Source organism: Chiloscyllium punctatum, chromosome 17 (assembly GCF_047496795.1).
Source record: "Chiloscyllium punctatum isolate Juve2018m chromosome 17, sChiPun1.3, whole genome shotgun sequence".
NCBI lineage: Eukaryota > Metazoa > Chordata > Chondrichthyes > Orectolobiformes > Hemiscylliidae > Chiloscyllium > Chiloscyllium punctatum.
In genome coordinates, this window is record NC_092755.1 from 41,864,828 (window position 1) to 41,885,802 (window position 20,975).

At 43.8% G+C, this 20,975-nt stretch overlaps 1 protein-coding gene across 1 annotated transcript in view; it reads left to right on the forward strand.

Annotated features, from left to right (window-relative positions):
• Positions 1 to 20,975, forward strand: part of LOC140487760 (leucine-rich repeat-containing protein 75B-like) — a 47,912-nt gene that overhangs the window by 17,758 nt on the left and 9,179 nt on the right. The window contains exons 2-3 of the mRNA XM_072586993.1: positions 7,314 to 7,442; positions 15,100 to 15,212. Coding sequence (XP_072443094.1) covers positions 7,314 to 7,442; positions 15,100 to 15,212 — 242 coding nt within the window. The remainder of the gene's footprint in view (positions 1 to 7,313; positions 7,443 to 15,099; positions 15,213 to 20,975) is intronic.

Consider the following 20,975-nt stretch of genomic DNA (forward strand, 5'->3'; position numbering starts at 1 on the left):
GATCGGTATCCCTCTGCTCCCTGCCCATTCATGCATCTATCTAGATGCATCTTAAATGAAGCTATTGTGCCCACCTCTGCCATCTCCACTGGCTCCAGATACCCACCAGCCCTCCGTAAAGAACTTTCCAAGCATGTTTCCCTTAAACATTTCCCTCTCACCTTGAACCCGTGATCCTTAGTAATTGAGACCCCACTCTGGCAAAATGTTTCTTGCTATCCATCCTGTCTCTACCCCTCAAGATTTTGTAGGCCTCAATCAGGTCCCCCCTCAAACTCCATTTTTCTAATAAAATAATCCTAATCTACACAACCTCTCTTCATATCTAGCGCTCTCCATGACAGGCAACACCCTGGTGAGCCTCCTCTGCACCCTCTCCAAAGCATTCACATCCTTTAAGTAACGTGGCAATCAGAACTGTATGCAGTATTCCAAACGCGACCGAACCAAAGTCCTATACAACTGTAACATGACCTGCCAAGTCTTGTACTAAATAGCCTGTCCGATGAAGGAAAGCACGCCATATGGCTTCTTGACCACTTTATCGACCTGCATTGCCACCTTCAGGATACAGTGGACCTGAACACCCAGATCTGTCTGTACATCAAATTTCCTCAGTGCTTTTCCATTTACCATATAGGTCGCTCTAGAATTGGATCTTCCAAAATGCATCACCTTGCATTCAACCAGATTGAACTCACTTAAGGAGGACTTTGCAGTGTTGACAGGTCTGAGTGTGACATTGTTTCGGTCTAGTTGATGCCAAGTTGTCAGTGTGATTTCACTTCTTTGATGAGATGTTTTAGCACTTCGACTACAATTGAGTGACTTGCTGGAACCATTTCAGAGGGCAATTTAGAATCAACCACATTGCTGTGGGTCTATAGATTCATTTGTAGACCAGACCGGATAAGGATGTCAGATTTCCTTCCCTAAATGACATTAGTGAACAAGATTTTTTTTACAACAATCGACAATGCTTTCATGGCCATCATTGGACTTCTAAACTAACTAATTTTAAATATGTGTAGTTCTTGTATAACACAATGGTTGCATTCTTGAGCAATCCCACATCATAGAAAAATGGCGCTTTAGAAACAGTGTTTAAAGTGTTGGCAATATAATTGCGCTACTGCCAACACATATTTGAAAAGTTTGTGCTTTAGAAACAGTGTCCCAATTCATCAGTCACATTACACCGAATATGCATTAATGACACGCGCTACAGCAGAACAACCCGTACTGTAATTCAAATTCCACCATCTGTCGTGACGAGATTCACAGCTGGATCCCCAAAGCACTGGGGCTTAGAGTACAACAGCAAGGAGATTATGTACGTGGGAAATCATGTCTCACTTTCTTGATTGAGTTTTTTTGAATCAGTGACAGTGAAGATTGGTGAAGGCAGAGCGGCGGACGTTGTCTCCAAGGATTTCTATGTTGATCTTGTACAAAAGAGGGCGGCACGGTGGCACAGTGGTTAGCACTGCTGCCTCACAGCGCCAGAGACCTGGGTTCAATTCCCGACTCGGGTAACTGACTGTGTGGAGTTTGCACATTCTCCCCGTGTCTGCGTGGGTTTCCTCCAGGTGCTCTGGTTTCCTCCCACAGTCCAAAGATGTGCAGGCCAGGTGGATTGGCCATGATAAATTGCCCATAGTGTTAGGTAAAGGGGTTAATGTAGGGGAATGGGAGGGTTGCGCTTCAGCGGGTCGGTTGGACTTGTTGGGCCGAAGGGCCTGTTTCCACACTGTAAGTAATCTAATCTAATCTAATCTAAAAAAATACGGGTTCAGCCCCAGCTGGAGTGTTGTGCCTGATTCTGGGCACTGTACATCAGGCAGAATGTGATATTTTCAGAAAGACTGTGGAAAAGAAGAGAACAAGGATGAAGGGCTGAAGAACTTCAATGACATGGATAGACTGAAGAAGTTGGGGCAGTTCTTGTTGGAGGGGAGAAGGTTGAGAGGAGATTTGATAGAGGTTTTCAAATCAAGAGGAATTTGGATAGAGAGAAACTATTCTGTCTTTGGTGGAAGGACCCAGACTCAATTACATTAAGTCAGAGTTATTTGGCAATAAGAAGTGAGATAAAACTTGTTTTATGCAGTGAGTGGTTGCGAGCTGCCCAAGTATGTCTTCATGGTAGATTCAGTTGTAGCTTTTGAAAGAGAATTGGATCATTATGTGAAAAAAATGATATATTCAGGGCTATAAAGAAAAATAGTTGAGTTGTCCTGGAGTTAGGGATAATACAGACACGATAAATGGCTTCTTGTGGCTGGAACCATTTGATGATTCTATCTCATCTCTAACTTTTGGTTCTCTTCTAAGGACTCAAAGCAAATGTGGGACTCCGTGATCATCACACATTGTTTTAAGAAGCTGGGTTTGAAAAACATGCTCAGTTATCGTCTTTGGATTGAAAGCAAAAGAAGCTGTCCAGAAAAAGCTTTCAGGACTGATTTAATTAGCAATTTGACACGGAACTGAGAGAAGAGAGAGAACAGTTGGGCTCCAGACCTCCAGAAGCCTGTTTTTCTTCTCCGTTAGTGTAAATTAAACAACACTTAAAGACTCTGCAAAGTGAACACCTTCTAACTCCAGCCAAGACCCCTTCACTCTCTGTCTATTCCCTCCCACCTCTCTCCCTCCCTCACTCTCTCTTTCTCTTTCACTGCCTGTTTTTCTTTTGTCTCTCTTTCCCTCACTTTTTCTCACTCACTGTCTCTTGCTCTCTCTGACTCCCACTTGCTGTCCCTTTTTCTCTCTCCCTCACTTTCTCTCTCTCCCTCACTTTCTCTTTCTCCCCCTTGGTACCTCTCTTCCTCAGTCTATCTCTCACTCCAAAGCATTGTCCCAACATTTTCAAATCTTGACAGATTTTTGAACACCAGTCCTGTTCAGAAATCTCTATTGCACCCTCTCCATTGATTCTGTCTGTAACAGAAAATCAGAAGCTTAAGAGATTGCTGCACTTTTGGCGATGATCTTTGCGTCCTCGCTGTCCACTGGAGTATTGCCAGATGATTAGAGGATGGCAAATAGAGTCATAGAGATGTGCAGCATGGAAACAGACCATTCAGTCCAACTCGCCCATGCCGACCAGATATCCCAACCCAATCTATCCCACCCAGCCCATATCCCTCTAAACCCTTCCTATTCATATACACATCCATATGCCTTTTAAATGTTGCAATTATACCAGCCTCCACCACTTCCTCTGGCAGCTCATTCCTTACATGTACCACCCTCTGCGTGCAAAAGTTGCCCCTTAGGTCTCTTTTACATCTTTCCCCTCTCACCCTAAACCTATGCCCTCTAGTTCTGGACTCCCCAACCCAGGGAAAAGACTTTGTTTATTTACGCTGTCCATGCCCCTCATGATTTGATAAACCTCTATAAGGTCACCCCTCAGCCTCCGATGCTCGAGGGAAAACAACCCCAGCCTGTTTAGCCTCTCCCTATAGCTCAAATCCTCCATGGCAACATCCTTGTAAAGTTTTTCTGAACTCTTCCAAGTTTTACAACATCTTTCTATTAGGAAGGAGACCAGAATTGCACACAGTATTCCAGCAATGTTATTCCATTGTTCAAGAAAAGGAATAGGGATAACTGCGTAAATTACAGACCAGTCAGTCTTATGTCAGAGGTAAGCAAAGTATTGGAGAGGATTAAGAGAGATAGGATTTGTGATTACTTGAAAAACCATATTTTGATTAGAGATAGTCAGCAATGCTTTGTTAGGAACAGGTCATGCTTCACAAACCTTGTGGATTTGACAAGACACATTGATAAAGGGAGAGCAGTGGATGTGGTGTATATGGATTTTAGCAAGGCGTTTGATAATGTTCCCCACAGTAGGCTCATTCAGAAGGTAAGAAGGTATGCGATACAGGGAAATTTGTCTGTCTGGAGAACTGGCTGGTCCGTAGAAGACAGAGAGTGGTAGTAGATGGAAAGTATTCAGCCTGGAGCTCAGTGATCAGTGATGTTTCACAGGGATCTGTTCTGGGACCTCTGCCCTTTGTGATTTTTATAAATGACTTGAATGAGGAACTGGAAAGGTGGTTTAGTAAGGTTCAATAACATGAAGGTTGGTGGAATTGTGGATAGTGTGGAGGGCTATTGTAGGTTACAATGGGACATTGACAGGATGCAGAGCTGGGCTATTTAGTGGCAGATGGAGTTCAACCTGGAAAAGTATGAAGTAATTCATTTTGGAAGGTCGAATTTGAATGCAGCTTACAGGGTTAAAGGCAGGATTCTTGGCAGCATGGAGGAACAGACAGATCTTGGGGTCCATGTCCATCGATCCCTCAAAGTTGCCACCCAGGTTGATAGGATTATTACGAAGGCATATGGTGTGCTGGCTTTCATAAGTAGGGGGATTGAGTTTAAGAGCCTCAAGGTTATGCTGCAGTTCTACCACACGTGGAATATTGTGTTCAGTTCTGGTTGCCTCATTATAGGAAGGTTGTGGAAGATTTAGACAGGGTGCAGAGGAGATTTACCAGGATGCTGCCCGGACTGGAGGGCATGCCTTATGAAGTAAAATTGAAGGAGTTAGGGCTTTTCTCATTAGAGTGAAGAAGGAAGAGAAGTGACTTGATAGAGGTGTACGAGATGATAAGAGGAATAGATATAGTGGATAGCCAGAGACTTTTTTCCCCTGGCAGAAATGTGTATCACGAGTGGGCATAATTTTAAGGCGATTGGAGGAAGGTTTAGGGAAGATGTCAGAGGTCGACTCTACACAGAGTGGTGGGTGCATGTAATGCACTGCCAGTAGTGGGAGTAGAGTCAGATACATTAGGGACATTTAAGCAATTCTTGGAAAGGCACATGGATGATAGTACAATGAAAGGTATGTGGGATAGTTTGATCTTAGAGTACAACAACATTGAGGCTGAAGGGCCTGTATTGTGCTGGAGTTCTCTATGTTCTCTAGTGACCCATCTCACTATGTCTTTCAATGTTCCATCGCTGCGCACACGCCTTTTACTCACCCCCAGCGATTTGGAAAGTCCTTAGTTGTGGAGTACTCCAGTCTCTGTGTCACTGTAGAACTTCCAGTTTGTGACATAACGAGAGCTGGAAATGATTGTTCCGACAAACAATTGTTCAGGCGACACGGTGGCTTAGTGGTTTGAACTGCAGCCTCACAGTACCAGGGACCTTGGGCGACTGCCTGTGTGGAGCTTGCACATTCTCCCTGTGTCTGTGTGTTTCTCTGGGTGCTCTGAGCTCCTGCCACAGTTCACAGATGTGCACATTATGTGGATTGAACATGCCAGATTGCCCATAGTGTCCAGGCTATGTGGGTTAGGCATGGGAAATGCAGGCATATGATATAGTGCTGATTCTGGGTGGGATGCTTTTCAATGGGTTGGTGTGGACTGAGAGTGAATGGCCTGATTCCACACTGTGAGGATTCTATGATCCTAAATATTTCTTTATGGCATCAATCATTTGCTCTAAAAGAAAATCGTTTCTAAAAGTTGAAACCATGACATATTTTACCCATACATGAAATTTGTGCATAATCCAATGATTTGAACACAAGCACATACTCGGGAATTTCAAGAGTAACATATTTTCATCTTTTATAATCTGTCAAAATCCATGATATATTCTTCACTGTGCTGGTTGCCCATCTTCTTAAATTTATTGAAGATCATAGGCTTCCAGCAAACTGTCTGTTTTTGTAAATCTTGTCCATAAGTTGTAATATAGTCTGTTGTACTTCTGGGATATCCAACACACCTAAATTCGGTTCCAAGTTTTCTTTCTCCTGCTGTAGCCAAAGCCAAGCTTGTCCTTTCTTTCCCCTGCATGAAGGGAAGTAACTATGTTTAGATTAGATTAGATTACTTACAGTGTGGAAACAAGCCATTCGGCCCAACAAGTCCACACCGACCCGCCACCCTCCCATTCCCCTACATTTACCCCTTTACCTAACACTACGGGCAATTTAGCATGGCCAATTCACCTGACCTGATTGTGATTGTGGGAGGAAACCGGAGCACCCGGAGGAAACCCACGCAGACACGGGGAGAAGGTGCAAACTCCACACAGTCAGTCGCCTGAGGCGGGAATTGAACCCTGGTCCCTGGCGCTGTGAGGCAGCAGTGCTAACCACTGAGCCACCGTGCCGCCACTCTTCCATTGCTTGTATGTTTCATCTTTGGAACAGAAACTGGGATCTAATTGTAACTTGAAAGCCTGCAATATGACTCTGCTGTTTTGCCTCAAGGGCTTCTGGAAGCAGTACTTTTGTCAAAAAGAAAATGCTTATTTTTCTTCATTCCCTTGGAGATCAAAATGAATCCTCTGGTAAGACATTACATTGATGGTCATTAATTTGCCCAAGCAGGATTTGAGGGTTGCTATTTAGTTATACTCCATCAATTAATATAAATTCCAGACTGCTCTCCCCTTTTTCCTCAATATTTTTAAATCGACCCGATTAGAGGACTTGAACCCATGTCACCTAGCTCAGAGGTAGGGGCAGTACCACTGTGCCTCAACAGTGTTCTCCCTTTCCTAATCAGCTCTCCTTGCGTAAATATTTCCCAAATAAACATGGTCAGAGATGTTGTTGAACTCTGCTGGAGTAGATGGGGCTTAAACCTGGGTCTCCTGGCTCAGAGATAGGGACACTACCAATGCGCCACAAAAGCACTCCCCTTATTGTGGAAGAGAAGCCTACAATGAACTTCAGCTACTCTATTATCCCTGAAGCATGTCCTAGTTCATTGTTCGAGAGACTGTCGTTGAGAACATTGTCAAGGATGTAGATGTGTTTTCATGTGTGTATCGATCCTTTGCCACACTGAGTTATACTGTTTATTTATTATTTTGCCCTTAAACAAACTTATATATTCAGTAAATGGAGCAGCTAGTCCATTAACATTGGCATGTAGGAGAATATTCAGTGTCTTTAACAGCGTAAGAATCCAAGACACTCTACCTGAATGTCCTCAAGCAAAGTTTGTGGGAAAGTCAGGTTTCAGACAGACTGCTCGAAGTTTGATCAGAAAGGTGGAAGAATTAAAGATTGAGCAAGGGGTAGAGATATAAGAAGTACATTCCAGATGTGACTTCTGTTGTATGTGAGGTCAGAATTGGAGGGTTGTATTGAATGGAATGGAATGAACTATTATGACTTGCATGTCACAGTGAATAATACAGTAAAATATAGTGAAAAGCTTCAACTGTTGTTCCAATCAAGGTAGAGATTAGCAACAATTGTGTGACTGGATCAGCCAATCTTACAAGTTGTTAATTGGCTTTGTTCTCACCCCCTGCAGGATCTGGGCCTGGAAGGTTCCTCTCTGAATGATGTACTTTATAAACACACAGCCTTCCCAAATCTGGTGGACCCCATCTCCCATGACTTGCTAATGAGCTTGGCTCGTGACATCCAGTGCCCAAAGAAGGTGAGTGATGGACCTAGATGGTCTGGCCTAAATGTGGCTCCAGACCTACAGCAATGTGGTTGACTCTTAAATGGCTCTATGGGCAGTTAGGGATGGGCAATGAATGCTGGTCTAGCCAGTGATGCCCTCATTCCATTAATGAATTTTAAAAAAGAACAAGTAAACAATTCTGTGAACCTTGGCTCTAAGTCCAACCTAATGTTGCTGGCCCCACATTATTAAGGGATACAAAATTTGTGTTCCCAACAAATATAGTTGGCTGCAGAGAGCCCATACAAGCTTTGATATCCCTGTGATATCAGTCAGACAAGCAGGACCTGTATCGCCAGTCAATAGCCCTCCCCCGGGTCGCTGAGCATTCCACCTCTAACACCTGCAAATAACAACATCCCTCTCCCCACACCGGCCTTGACCTCCACACAGCCAAACCCAGTCAGATCCCACAGGGTAGTGAGCAGTACAATTTGGAATATATGCAGACATTCCCCTACACCTTCTGTGTGTACCGTGTGTGGATTTCCCCATGCCCTGTAGCCTGTAACTATACAAGACATGAGTCAGACCACCTGCTGGAATACTATGAACAGTTTTCTGGTTCTTAGCAAAGACGTAGCATTGGAGACAATCCAGAGTACTGTGTCCAGTTTTGGTCCCCACACCTCAGGAAGGACATACTGGCACTGGAACGTGTCCAGTGGAGATTCACATGGATGATCCCTGGAATGGTAGGCCTAACATATGAGGAAAGGCTGAGGATCTTGAGATTGTATTCATTGGAGTTTAGAAGATTAAGGGGAGACTTAATAGGGACGTACAAGATAATACATGGTTTGGAAAGGGTGGATGCTAGGAAATTGTTTCCGTTAGGTGAGGAGACTAGGACCCGTGGACACAGCCTTAGAATTAGAGGGGGTAAATTCAGAACAGAAATGCGGAGACATTTCTTCAGCCAGAGGGTGGTGGGCCTGTGGAATTCATTACTGCAGAGTGCAGTGGAGGCCGGTACGCTAAATGTCTTCAAAACAGAGATTGATAGATTCTTGTTGTCTCGGAGAATTAAGGGCTACGGGGAGAATGCGGGTAAGTGGAGTTGAAGTGCCCAGCAGCCATGATTGAATGGCGGAGTGGACTTGATGGGCCGAATGGCCTTACTTCCACTCCTATGTCTTATGGTCTTAAGTAATGATGACCCCAGTACTGATCCCTGTGGTACCCCACTAGTTACAACTTGCAATTCTGAAACTGCCCTCCCTATCCCAGCTGTTCTATTAGTTATCCAATCCTTTATCCATGCACATATACTATCTCCAACATCAAGTGCTCTTATCTATTAAGTGGCATCATGTGTAGTACCTCTGCACCAGGTCTGAGCATTAGCATACTCTGAAGGTCACAGTTGAAGGACTATCCCTAGTGACCTCTGGTTTGCAACTAAAAGAATTCTCCCACTCTGAGTGCTAGAAGTCAGCTACCTACTGGGCTAAACGATTTGAAATGCTTGATTTTAGTCACAAATCAAAAGGAATAAGAACAACAGAATCTCAACCAACCTACAAAACTAAAAATCTTGAAATCGACCTATTCAGCTACCAACAACAACACAACAAGCAACCTCTAATGAAATGGCCATAATGTTTGATTATCTGTTCTTCAGGAACAAATCAGAGACTAATTCATTATTTTGTAACTTTTTGTTCTGTTGGGAATCACTTCTTCCTAATGTATGTGTTGCATTACTAATTTTTCTTGCGTTCGATAATTAATAAACTCCATCTTTATTAACTCAAGAAAACTTGCTTAGATTGCTCCTTTGATCATTTTCTGACCGGTTGTCGTGGCTGTGGGTATGTTTGCCAAGCTGGGAAGTTTATTTGGATATGTTTCATTCCCTGTCTAGGTGACATCTTCAGGGCTTTGGATCCTCCTGTGAAGTGCTGCTGTACTGCGCCTTCTGGGATTTATTTGGTTGCATTTTTGCTGCTTCCTGTTGCCGGTTCTGGTCGTTCTTTGTAATGGCCGGTATACTGGGTCTAGGTCTATGTGTTTGTTGATGGAATGCCATGCTTCTAGAAATTCTCTGGCTGTTCTCTGTTTAGCTTGTCCTGTGTCCTATGAAACTGCATTATGACCCCGTTCAAAAGGGCTACAATACACAGCAGGACTCCCAACCTACGAAGGGAAGAGGAAGAACACGTCTACAGAGTATTCACCAAGAACTGATATTCCTGCAACTTCATCCACACTTGCCTAACGGACAAACAACATGATGAGGACATGCCACGACCTAACTCATTAGCCATGCTACCTTACATAAAGGATGTCTTGGAACTGACAGCCAGATTTCTTCGACCACTGGAATTCATGACAGCCCATAAACTGACAGCCACACTCAGACAACTCACCAGGACAAAACAACCTACACCCATCATGTGCAAGACTAACGTAACTTACAGGGTTCCATGCAAAGACTGCACGAAATGCTACATAGGGCAAACAGGCAGACAACTACAAGTCTGCATCCACAAACATCAGTTAGCCACCAAACGCCATGACCAACTGTCCCTAGTAGCCACACATACAGATGACAAAAACCACAAATTCAACTGGGATAACACTATGATCATAGGACAAGCTAAACAGAGGTCAGCCAGAGAATTCCTAGAAGCATAGCACTCATCCGCAGACTCTATCAACAAGCACGTTGACAGATGACCCAGTATACCGGCCACTACAATGAACAACTGGAACCGGCAACCAGAAACAGCAGGAACACAACCAAATAAATCCCTGAAGACACAGTACATCACAGGAGGCTCCAAAGCACTAAAGATCTCACCTAGACAGGGGATGAAACGTATCCAAATCAACCTCCCAGCTGGACAAACATACCACAGCCACAACAGGGAGAAAGATATCGCCAGGAAAAGGAAGGTTTTTTTAAAATTTAACCTTGTGACCAGCCAAGGAGGTAGGTGAGTTGAATGATTTGAGGTATCCTATCTGAAATCTTAACTACTTGGGGAACCTCACACAGGGTCTAGTGAAACATACTCTCTATCGCCAGTGTCTCCTGTAGCTCCAGATTGAGTTAGATTTCCAGCCATGTCATGTTTGTGATGTTTTACCATATTAAATGGATGTTATTACAGTTTGAGTTTGGTCTGAGATAGCCCCTCAGGATCCATCGTACTGATCCACAGAATGAGATTACCACGTTGAGGTTCCTATACAGAGCAGTCCTGACAGTTTGTTAACACTGTCTCTGTGGCCGCCTCATTTCTTGGAATCAGCAAAGGCCAATTAATTACCTTCTCTGCTCCAGATTTCTGTGCTGTAACCATGGAGACCGTGATATCAGCTCAGATCTCCCAGTGTAATATAATTGCTTCAATTTCATTCCAAAATAAAACATTTTGAGAGACACATCATGCACATTATATTGAACAAAATTTAACACGACTGACCAGAACCTTCAATTCTTCATCCACTGACTGAAACCCTCCCTTCATCATCCACACATTTACACGTTCCATGTGAAACGTTTTGGTGGTGGGCATCTGAGAGAAACTCTGGTGATAGATGTGTGATTGCATGATAGACAGTCGAGACATAATACTGGCTTTACGCAGTAGCTGTCACGGGGTCAGTGCACAGGCACGTATATTTCTTGATACAAGCAAAGGCATAAATTATCCAGATCAGGAAAACACTGCATTGCAAGGGGACTTGGCTATACTTGTGCACAAAACACAAAGCTAGCACAGAGATGCAGCAGGTCATCCAGAAGGTTAGTGGAATATTGGCTCTTATTTCAAGCAATTGGAGTATAAGGTTAGGGAAGTTTTCCTGAAACAGAACAAAATGCTAATGAGACCATAACTGGAGTACTGTGAGCAGTTTTGGAGGTAGTTAATTGAAGATTCACTAAAATGATCCCTGGGATGGAGGCATTGTCTCATGGGCAAAGGTTAAACAGGTTGGTCCTCTACTCACTGGAGTTTAGAATATTTAGAGGTGATCTCAGTGAAAGAATGCTTCCATTTTGTCCAGAAGCACTCAGCACTCCCTGTTCCCAGACCAACATACCCTTTCCAAGGTGCAGTGCTCACAGCTGAGTGAAGTGCTCGAGTCTGACCAAGGCACTACACAAATGTAACATCACTTTATATTCTAGTTGCTTCAAGATGAAGGTCAACATGCCATCAACATATTATACATAACGGTAATGTATACGATTTAGGAACATAGAACATAGAACAATACAGCACAGAACAGGCCCTTCGGCCCACGATGTTGTGCCGCACTTCTATCCTAGATTAAGCACCCATCCATGTACCTATCCAAATGCCACTTAAAGGTCGCCAATGATTCTGACTCTACCACTCCCTCGGGCAGCGCATTCCATGCCCCCACCACTCTCTGGGTAAAGAACCCACCCCTGACATCTCCCCTATACCTTCCACCCTTCACCTTAAATTTATGTCCCCTTGTAACACTCTGTTGTACCCGGGGAAAAAGTTTCTGACTGTCTACTCTATCTATTCCTCTGATCATCTTATAAACCTCTATCAAGTCACCCCTCATCCTTCGCCGTTCCAACGAGAAAAGGCCGAGAACTCTCAACCTATCCTCGTACGACCTACTCTCCATTCCAGGCAACATCCTGGTAAATCTTCTCTGCACCCTCTCCAAAGCTTCCACATCTTTCCTAAAGTGAGGCGACCAGAACTGCACACAGTACTCCAAATGTGGCCTAACCAAAGTCCTGTACAGCTGCAACATCACCTCACGACTCTTGAATTCAATCCCTCTGCTAATGAACGATAATACTCCATAGGCCTTCTTACAAACTCTATCCACCTGAGTGGCAACCTTCAAAGATCTATGTACATAGACCCCAAGATCCCTCTGTTCCTCCACCTGACCAAGAACCCTACCATTAACCCTGTATTCCGCATTCTTATTTGTTCTTCCAAAATGGACAACCTCACACTTGGCAGGGTTGAACTCCATCTGCCACTCCTCAGCCCAGCTCTGCATCATATCTAAGTCCCTCTGCAGCCGACAACAGCCCTCCTTCACTGTCCACAACTCCACCTATCTTTGTATCATCTGCAAATTTACTGACCCATCCTTCGACTCCCTCCTCTAAGTCATTAATAAAAATTACAAACAGCAGAGGACCCAGAACTGATCCCTGCGGAACTCCACTTGTAACTGGACTCCATGCTGAATATTTACCATCTACCACCACTCTCTGACTTCGACCGGTTAGCCAGTTTTCTATCCAATTGGCCAAATTTCCCTCTATCCCATGCCTCCTGACTTTCCGCATGGGGAACCTTATCAAAAGCCTTACTAAAATCCATGTACACTACATCCACTGCTCTACCCTCATCCACATGCTTGGTCACCTCCTCGAAGAATTCAATAAGACTTGTAAGGCAAGACCTACCCTTCACAAATCCGTGCTGGCTGTCCCTAATCAAGCAGTGTCTTTCCAGATACTCGTAAATCCTATCCCTCAGTACCCTTTCCATTACTTTGCCTACCACAGAAGTAAGACTAACTGGCCTGTAATTCCCGGGGTTATCCCTATTCCCTTTTTTAAACAGGGGCACAACATTCGCTACTCTCCAGTCCCCTGGTACCACCCCCGTTGCCAGTGAAGACGAGAAGATCATTGCCAACGGTACTGCAATTTCCTCTCTTGCTTCCCACATAATCCTAGGATATATCCCGTCAGGCCCGGGGGACTTGTCTATCCTCAAGTTGTTCAAAATGTCCAACACATCTTCCTTCCTAACAGGTATCTCTTCTAGCTTATCAGTCCGTTTCACACTCTCCTCTTCAACAATACGGTCCCTCTCGTTCGTAAATACTGAAGAGAATTACTTGTTCAAGACCTCTCCTATCTCTTCCGACTCAATACACAGTCTCCCACCACTGTCCTTGATCGGACCTACCCTCGTTCTCGTCATTCTCAGGTTTCTCACATACGCATAGAATGCCTTGGGGTTATCCTTGATCCTATCCGCCAAGGATTTTTCATGCCCTCTCTTAGCTCTCCTAATCCCTTTCTTCAGGTCCCTTCTGGCTATCCTGTATCCCTCCACTGCTCTGTCTGAACCTTGTTTCCTCACATTTATGTAAGCCTCCTTCTTCCTCTTTACTAGACATTCAACCTCCCTCGTCAACCAAGGCTCCCTCACACGACCATTTCTTTCCTGCCTGATCGGTACATGCATATCAAGGACACGTCGTATCTGCTCCTTGAAAAAGTTCCACATTTCCACCACATCCTTCCCTGACAGCCTATGCTCCCAACGTATGCTCCTCAAATTCTGTCTTACAGCATCGTAATTTCCCTTCCCCCAATTGTAAAAACTTCCTTGTTGTGCGCACCTATCTCTCTCCATAACCAAGGTGAAAGTCACAGAATTGTGGTCACCATCACCAAAATGTTCACCCACTAACAAGCCCACCACTTGTCCCGGTTCGTTACCGAGTACCAAATCCAATATGGCCTCCCCTCTGGTTGGACAATCTACACACTGCGTTAGAAAAGCTTCCTGGACACACTGCACAAACACCGCCCCATCCAATCTACTTGATCTAAAGAGCTTCCAATCAATATTTGGGAAGTTGAAGTCGCCCATGACTACGACCCTGTGGCTTCTGCACCTTTCCAAAATCTGTTTCCCAATCTGTTTCTCCACATCTCTGCTGCTATTGGGGGGCCTATAATAAACACCCAACAAAGTGACTGCACCTTTCCTATTTCTGACTTCAGCCCATACTACCTCCAGAGGCAGATCCCCCTCAAACTTCCTTTCTGCAGCCGTTATACCATTTCTAATTAGCAATGCCACCCCCCCTCCTTTTTTACCACCCTCCCTAATCTTACTGAACAAGAGGAGCTCTTCAGGCCTGCTTTGCTATTTGATAAATTAGCCTCTAATTCCTGTAGATTCCATATACTCATTGATTCCCTTCAATCAAGAATCTATCCAACTTGGGTTTCAGCATATGGAATAACCCTACATTTTTAATATTAGTACCTCCTGTTAATTTTTAATGGTTGGTTTCTTCTTTTTCTTTATGATAAGAATTCTTTTTTTATCGATGCGCTTCTCTATACGAAGAATATTATTATATTGAAAAGCATGCAGAAAAGATTTACAGCATGTTAAGGGCACTGGAAAGTTTAAATTATAATAGGAGACTGGATAGGCTGGGACTTTCTTCCCCTGCAGCATAGGAGGTCAAGGGGTAACATTATTGAGGTTTATGAAATCGTGACGGGCACACATAAAGTGAATAGCCAAGGTCTTTTCCCTAGGATGGGAAACTACAAAGACTAGAGGATGTATTTTTTAAAGTGAGAAGGGAAAGATTTAAAGGGGACCTAAGGGCAACTTGTTACAGAGGGTGATTCGTATGTGGAGTGAACTGCCAGAAGGAGTGGTGAATGGAGGTGCAGTTACAACATTTAAAAGACATTCAGACAGGTCATGGATGGGAAAGGTTGAGAGGGACAGGGGCCAAACACAGGCAAATGAGACTAGTTTAGTTCGGAAACTTGGTCAACATGTTTGAGTTGGACTAAAAGGTCTGTTTCTGTGCTGCGTCACACTGTGACTGCTTTTCTCTTCAGGAAGTGGAGCCCCTGAAATCCTCTGAGAAACTTTGCCGACAGCTCATCTACCACCTAACCCCACATTCCAAGTGGCACAGGCAGACTGTGCCCAGGCAGAAGTCACAAACCTGGTAAGCACAAGCACTTGTATTCAAGAGATTTGATGATAATTCTCTCTCAGAGCTGCTGAGCTTCCCCCTCGCTGGAAATGTTTCTCATTATATTCAGCAGGATTAAAATTAAGGAAGCAATGTTTTAAACAGAGTCTGAATATTATTGCTGCTGAAAAGCAAGAGATCAATCGAATCCAAAATGAAGAAATGAAGCCAATGTGAATCTGATGCATCAATGAGAAACCAGGCGTGAATGTTGTGGTATTGAAGAATTCAACATACATTTATAATGACTAATTATGATGTAAGCATTATTTTCCTCAAGTATACAAGCAACTGGGCAAATGTTAAGCTATTACACCGTAGCAGAGAGCAGCAGGTTTTCAATGGAATGCTACACTCCAAATGATCCAGAATAAGATAAAGCTTAAAATCTTTTTACCTCTCAGGTCACATGCTATGATGCAGTGATGATACCATGAACGTGTCTCTTAAAGGTACACTGACCATGTGGCATATCAAACATTACAGAGTCATAGAATCCCCACAGTATTGAAAGAGGCCATTCAGCCCATCGGATCTACACCAACCATCCAAAGGGCATCCCGCCCAAGCCCAAACCCATCCCATCCCTATAATCCTGTATTTTCCATGACTAGCACTTAGCCTGCACATCCCTGGACACTATGGGACAATTTACCATTGCCAATCCACCTAAGCTACTCATCTTTGGATTGTGGGAGGAAACCAGACATCCCAGAGGAAACCCACGCAGACACATGGGGAATGTGCAAATTCCACACAGACAGTCACTCCAGGGTGGAATCGAACCCTGGTCCCTGGCAGTGCTAACCACTGTGCTGCCCTAAATGGCAAATGTTGAGGAAGTTGGACTTGTTTAGCTGAGAAAAGAACATCTCTTGAACAGGGTCTGATTAAAGTGGTGAGAAACAAAAGAAATTGACAAAACTGTTGCAATGAAATAATTCATTGTGCTGTATGTTTCAAGTTGGAGGAAAGTTAACTTCAGTTTATACAAAGAAGAATGGACAGCCACTGGTGGGTAGTGCTAGGTAATTGGAGTTATAATTAGTGACATGGGTGATTCGGTGACGTTTGTTAAGAAAGTAAAAAGTGACAGTTTTTTACACAAAGAGTAAAGAAAGGTGAAATCAGGGCCAAGTCAGTAATGATCGTTTCTCGTGGAACTATGCTCTGCTGACTCAGATGTAGGTTGTAAGTGTAAAGCCACAATGAACAAATGTGTAGTTACAAACATACCTAAGCCTAGATACACTGGCATGGTTATGGTTCATCACATTGTAGCAGCATCATACAGGAACCCACAGTGGGAATCTCAAAACAGATGTCACAAATATAGTGTTAAAAAAGGAATAATTTTGTGTTGACTGAGTGACAGTATCATACTTCCACAATGTCAGTGCACACTCCCACAGTGCCAGTGCCCCACTCCCACAGTGCCAGTGCCCCACTCCCACAGTGCCAGTGCCCCACTCCCACAGTGCCAGTGCCCCACTCCCACTGTGCCAGTTTTCCACACCCATGATTTCAAAGCCCTAATGCCATAGAACTAGTTTCTCTTGCTCCCTGAGTTTCAGTGCAGCACACTTATAGAACATAGAACATAGAACAATACAGCACAGAACAGGCCCTTCAGCCCACGATGTTGTGCCGAACTTCTATCCTAGATTAAGCACCCATCCATGTACCTATCCAAATGCCGCTTAAAGGTCGCCAATGAATCTGACTCTACCACTCCCTCGGGCAGCGCATTCCATGCCCCCACCACTCTCTGGGTAAAGAACCCACCCCTGACATCTCCCCTATACCTTCCACCCTTCACCTTAAATTTATGTCCCCTTGTAACACTCTGTTGTACCCGGGGAAAAAGTTTCTGACTGTCTACTCTATCTATTCCTCTGATCATAGTCACAGTGTCTCACACTCCACCAGTGTTAGTGCATCTGGCTCCCAAAGTACCAATAAATATTCTGTCCACAGTGCATTTTCTACAATGTCCATGTTTCCCATTCCCTGGCGCCAGTGTTTCAGGTTCTCCCCATAGCATCAATGCTTCCCTCCCACAGTGAATTGTTACCAATTTCCGAAAGTTGCAGTCTCTTAGATTTCTCAATGCCAGTCTCACAGTGCCAGTCCTGCGGTCTCACACTGTCAGTGTCCCAATCTCACATTGCTAGGTTTCACTCCCACCCCACCCCCCCCACCTTGCTTATCAAAATATATTTCCCAAATGGAAAGGGGGTTGCAAGTAGCCAGTAGAGCAATGACTCATTCAGTGGGAACCTTGAATCTTTTAGTTTCTGAAGCTAGCGAGGACTCTGGGGCTGCAAGGTAGAAATGTGAAATCAGGTTCTGTTAGTTTGAACATATGATGAGTACACACCAGCAGCTTACTGCCCAGACATCAATGCACATTGTGGTTTTTAATTGGTATTGTCAGGACTTGCAGTGAAAGCAGGCAGAGTGCATGGGTTCAGCTCAGAATTTGGTTCTGTCTGCTCATTATGCTGCTGTTGCCATGGTGAATAACAGGAAATGAGGATTCTGTGATCACCAGGGGAGTAGGTACTGTCAATGCCATGTGTATACATAGAACGATTGGGCTCCTATCTCTATTAACTGAACAGCAGCAAACTACATATGGAGACCGCTGAAAATCAGGAAGGATTAAATCTCTACAGTCACAATGAAACATGTGTAAAATTCAGTCTGAGCATATTCTTCATACTGAGATTGAAATTCGAGCAACTTACCCCCTTCCTACATATTAAGCAGATTATAAGAAACTCCGTGGGGGGTGGTAAGATACCTGCAAATCTTTGGATGCCGTACTGTAACTATGAGATGCTGGTGAGATCACATCTGGATTCCTGTTAGGGTTATCGTGGCTGAAGTGTTTCAAAATAGTTGGAAATCATTCTCAGTTGACATAAAATGGCTGAGCAAGAATTCTAACTGAAACAGCAGCTTCCATAATCTATAACTGTCAGCCAGACTAATTTGCTGCCTTTATAGAAAGAGAAAAATCCAACACAACTAGCTTAAGATGACATTAAGATTCATTTAACTGGTGGCATGGAATGACCATATGAGTCCCTTGACACTCAGGTCCACTTCAAACATTTATTGTTTTACACTAGTGGGCAGGCCAGGAACTCCTCCACTGAATAAAAGGAAACATGCAGTTTAAGTACAGTCACTCAGCCCATTTCAGCTGGCTATCATTCAGAGATCTGGGGCTCTTAACATCATGTGAACATTGATCAGTGTGTGGGCTGACCCTTCCCATCTATCGAGCAGCATTCTTCAAAACTGTACCTCATTTAACTATCTGCTTCTGTTCCACAAGGCCCAATGTATGAATTTCACAAGAATCGTCACGAGTTATCTTAATCTACTTAACCTTATAGTTTAACTTCAAACAACATTCTACGGAAACTGCTGTTTCAGCTGAAATTGTTCCTCAGCCATTTTACGTCAACTGAAAACCACTTTCAACCATTTTATGCTGCTTAAGCCATGGGCAGTCCTAACAATTACCCTCTGGGTAAAGACCAGCAAGATAAAGCCCTTTAACTGAGCCTAATGCTCAATTTATTTCACTGGGTATAGCATGCCCCATTCTGGCCAGTCACGTGATTTAAGGAATTCTAACTGGTTAAGTCAAGTCAATATGTCCTGCTGTTGACAGCACTTCATGTTGTTCCCTAATTAAGGCCTGGATTTTTTTTTAATCTTCTGGGTAATGCAAGATGGATTATGTGAAAAAAGTTGTGGCTGTAAAATATGCTCCTTTTTTGAGGTATTTTAGGTGTTAGTGGTGATTTCCTTGAATTCCCAGGAGGAGCAATTACTATTTTATATGCCGTTGCATTGTTTTGGAACTTTGAGGGAGAAAATATCAAAACAACAGCACTTTAAAAGGGAGGTAGACAGACGAAAGCAGCGACCACTCGATCCAAGAAAGAAACCTACAAATCTGCACAGTTACTGCCTTTGCTGTTCGAGTTTGAGTATCTCTGGACATCAGAGTGCATCTAGGAAACATGAACAAACAGTAACTGACCTTGGAGGAACCTGTGTTGAAGAGCTCACAGCACATGAGCAGATAAGTCATGCTAAGTTGCCCATATGGTGAATGGGTCTGGGTGGGTTACTCTTTGAAGGGTTGACATGGACTTGTTGGGCCAAAAGGCCTCTTTCCATACTATAGGGAATCTAATAAAATAAAAGGGACTCTCGAGGGAATATAGCACAAACAGCCAACTTTCTGATACCGATAATGGCTCTAATGTAACATGGGGTATATTAGGTTCCAAATGATCAATTGTGATAGGGGGCTGTCTAGTCAGAGGCACAGACAGACGTATCTGCGGCTGGCAGCGAGATATCAGAATGGTGTGTTGCCTCCCTGCTGCCAGGATCAAGGATATCTCAGAGAGGGTGCAGAATGTTCTCACGGGGGAGAGGGACCAGCAGGAGGTCATTGCATACGTTGGAACCAATGACATAGGAAGGGAAAAAGGATGATATTCTGATGGGAGAATATCAAAAGTTAGGCAGGAATTTTAAAAGGTGGTCTTAGAGGGTAGTAATATCTGGATTAAACCTGGAGCTATGAACTAGTGAAGGTAGGAATAGGAGGATAGAGCAGAAGAATACGTGGCTGAGGAGCTGGTGCATGGGAGAAGGGTTCACATTTTTGGGTCATTGGAATCTCTTCTGGTGTAGATGTGATCTGTACAAGAAGGATGGATTGCACCCGAATTGGAAGGGGATTAGTATACTGGCAGAAGATTTGCTCGAGCTCCTTGGGAGGATTTAAACTAGTAAGTGGGGGAGGACCCAGGGAGATAGTGAGGAAAGAGATCAATCTGAGACTGATACAGTTGGGAAAAGTAGCACGTCAAACAGTCAGGGAAGGCAGGGACAAAACAGAGAACAAGGTTGGACTAATAAATTAAGCTGCATTTATTTCAATGCAGGTGGTCGAACAGGGAAGGCAGATGAACTCAGGTCATGGTTAGGAACATGGGACTGGGATATCATAGCAATTCCAGAAACGTGGCTGAGGTTTGGTCAGGACTGGTAACTTAATGTTCCAGGATACAAATGCTGTAGGAAGGATAGAAAGCGGGAAGGGGGGATCAGGAGAGGAGGAGGAGTGGCATTTTTAATAAGGATTATGGCGGTACTTGGGGAAGATGTTCCTGGGAATACATGCAGGAAAGTTATTTGAGTGAAACTGAGAAATAAGAAAGGGATGATCACCTTATTGCGATTGTATTATGCTCAGCAGGAAATTGAGAAACAAATTTGCAAGATTTCAGTTAACTGTAAGAATAATAGGGTGGTTATGGTAGGGGATTTTAACTTCCCAAACATGGATTGTGACAGCCATAGTGTTAAGATTTCAGATGGACAGGAACTTGTTAAATGTGTACAACAAAATCTTCTGATTCCGTGTGGATGTACCTACTAGAGAAGGAGCAAAACCTGACTTCCTCTTGGGAAATAAGCAGGGCAAGTGACTGAGGTGTCAGTGGGAGAGCAGTTTGGGGTCAGCGACCATAATTCTGTGTTACAAAATAGTAATGGAAAAGGATGGACCAGATCTAAAAGTTGAAGTTCTAAATTGGAGGAAGGCCACTTTTGATGGTATTAGGCAAGAATGGTCAAAAGTTTACTGGGGGGCAGATGTTTGCAGGTAAAGGGACAGCTGGAAAATGGGAAGCCTTC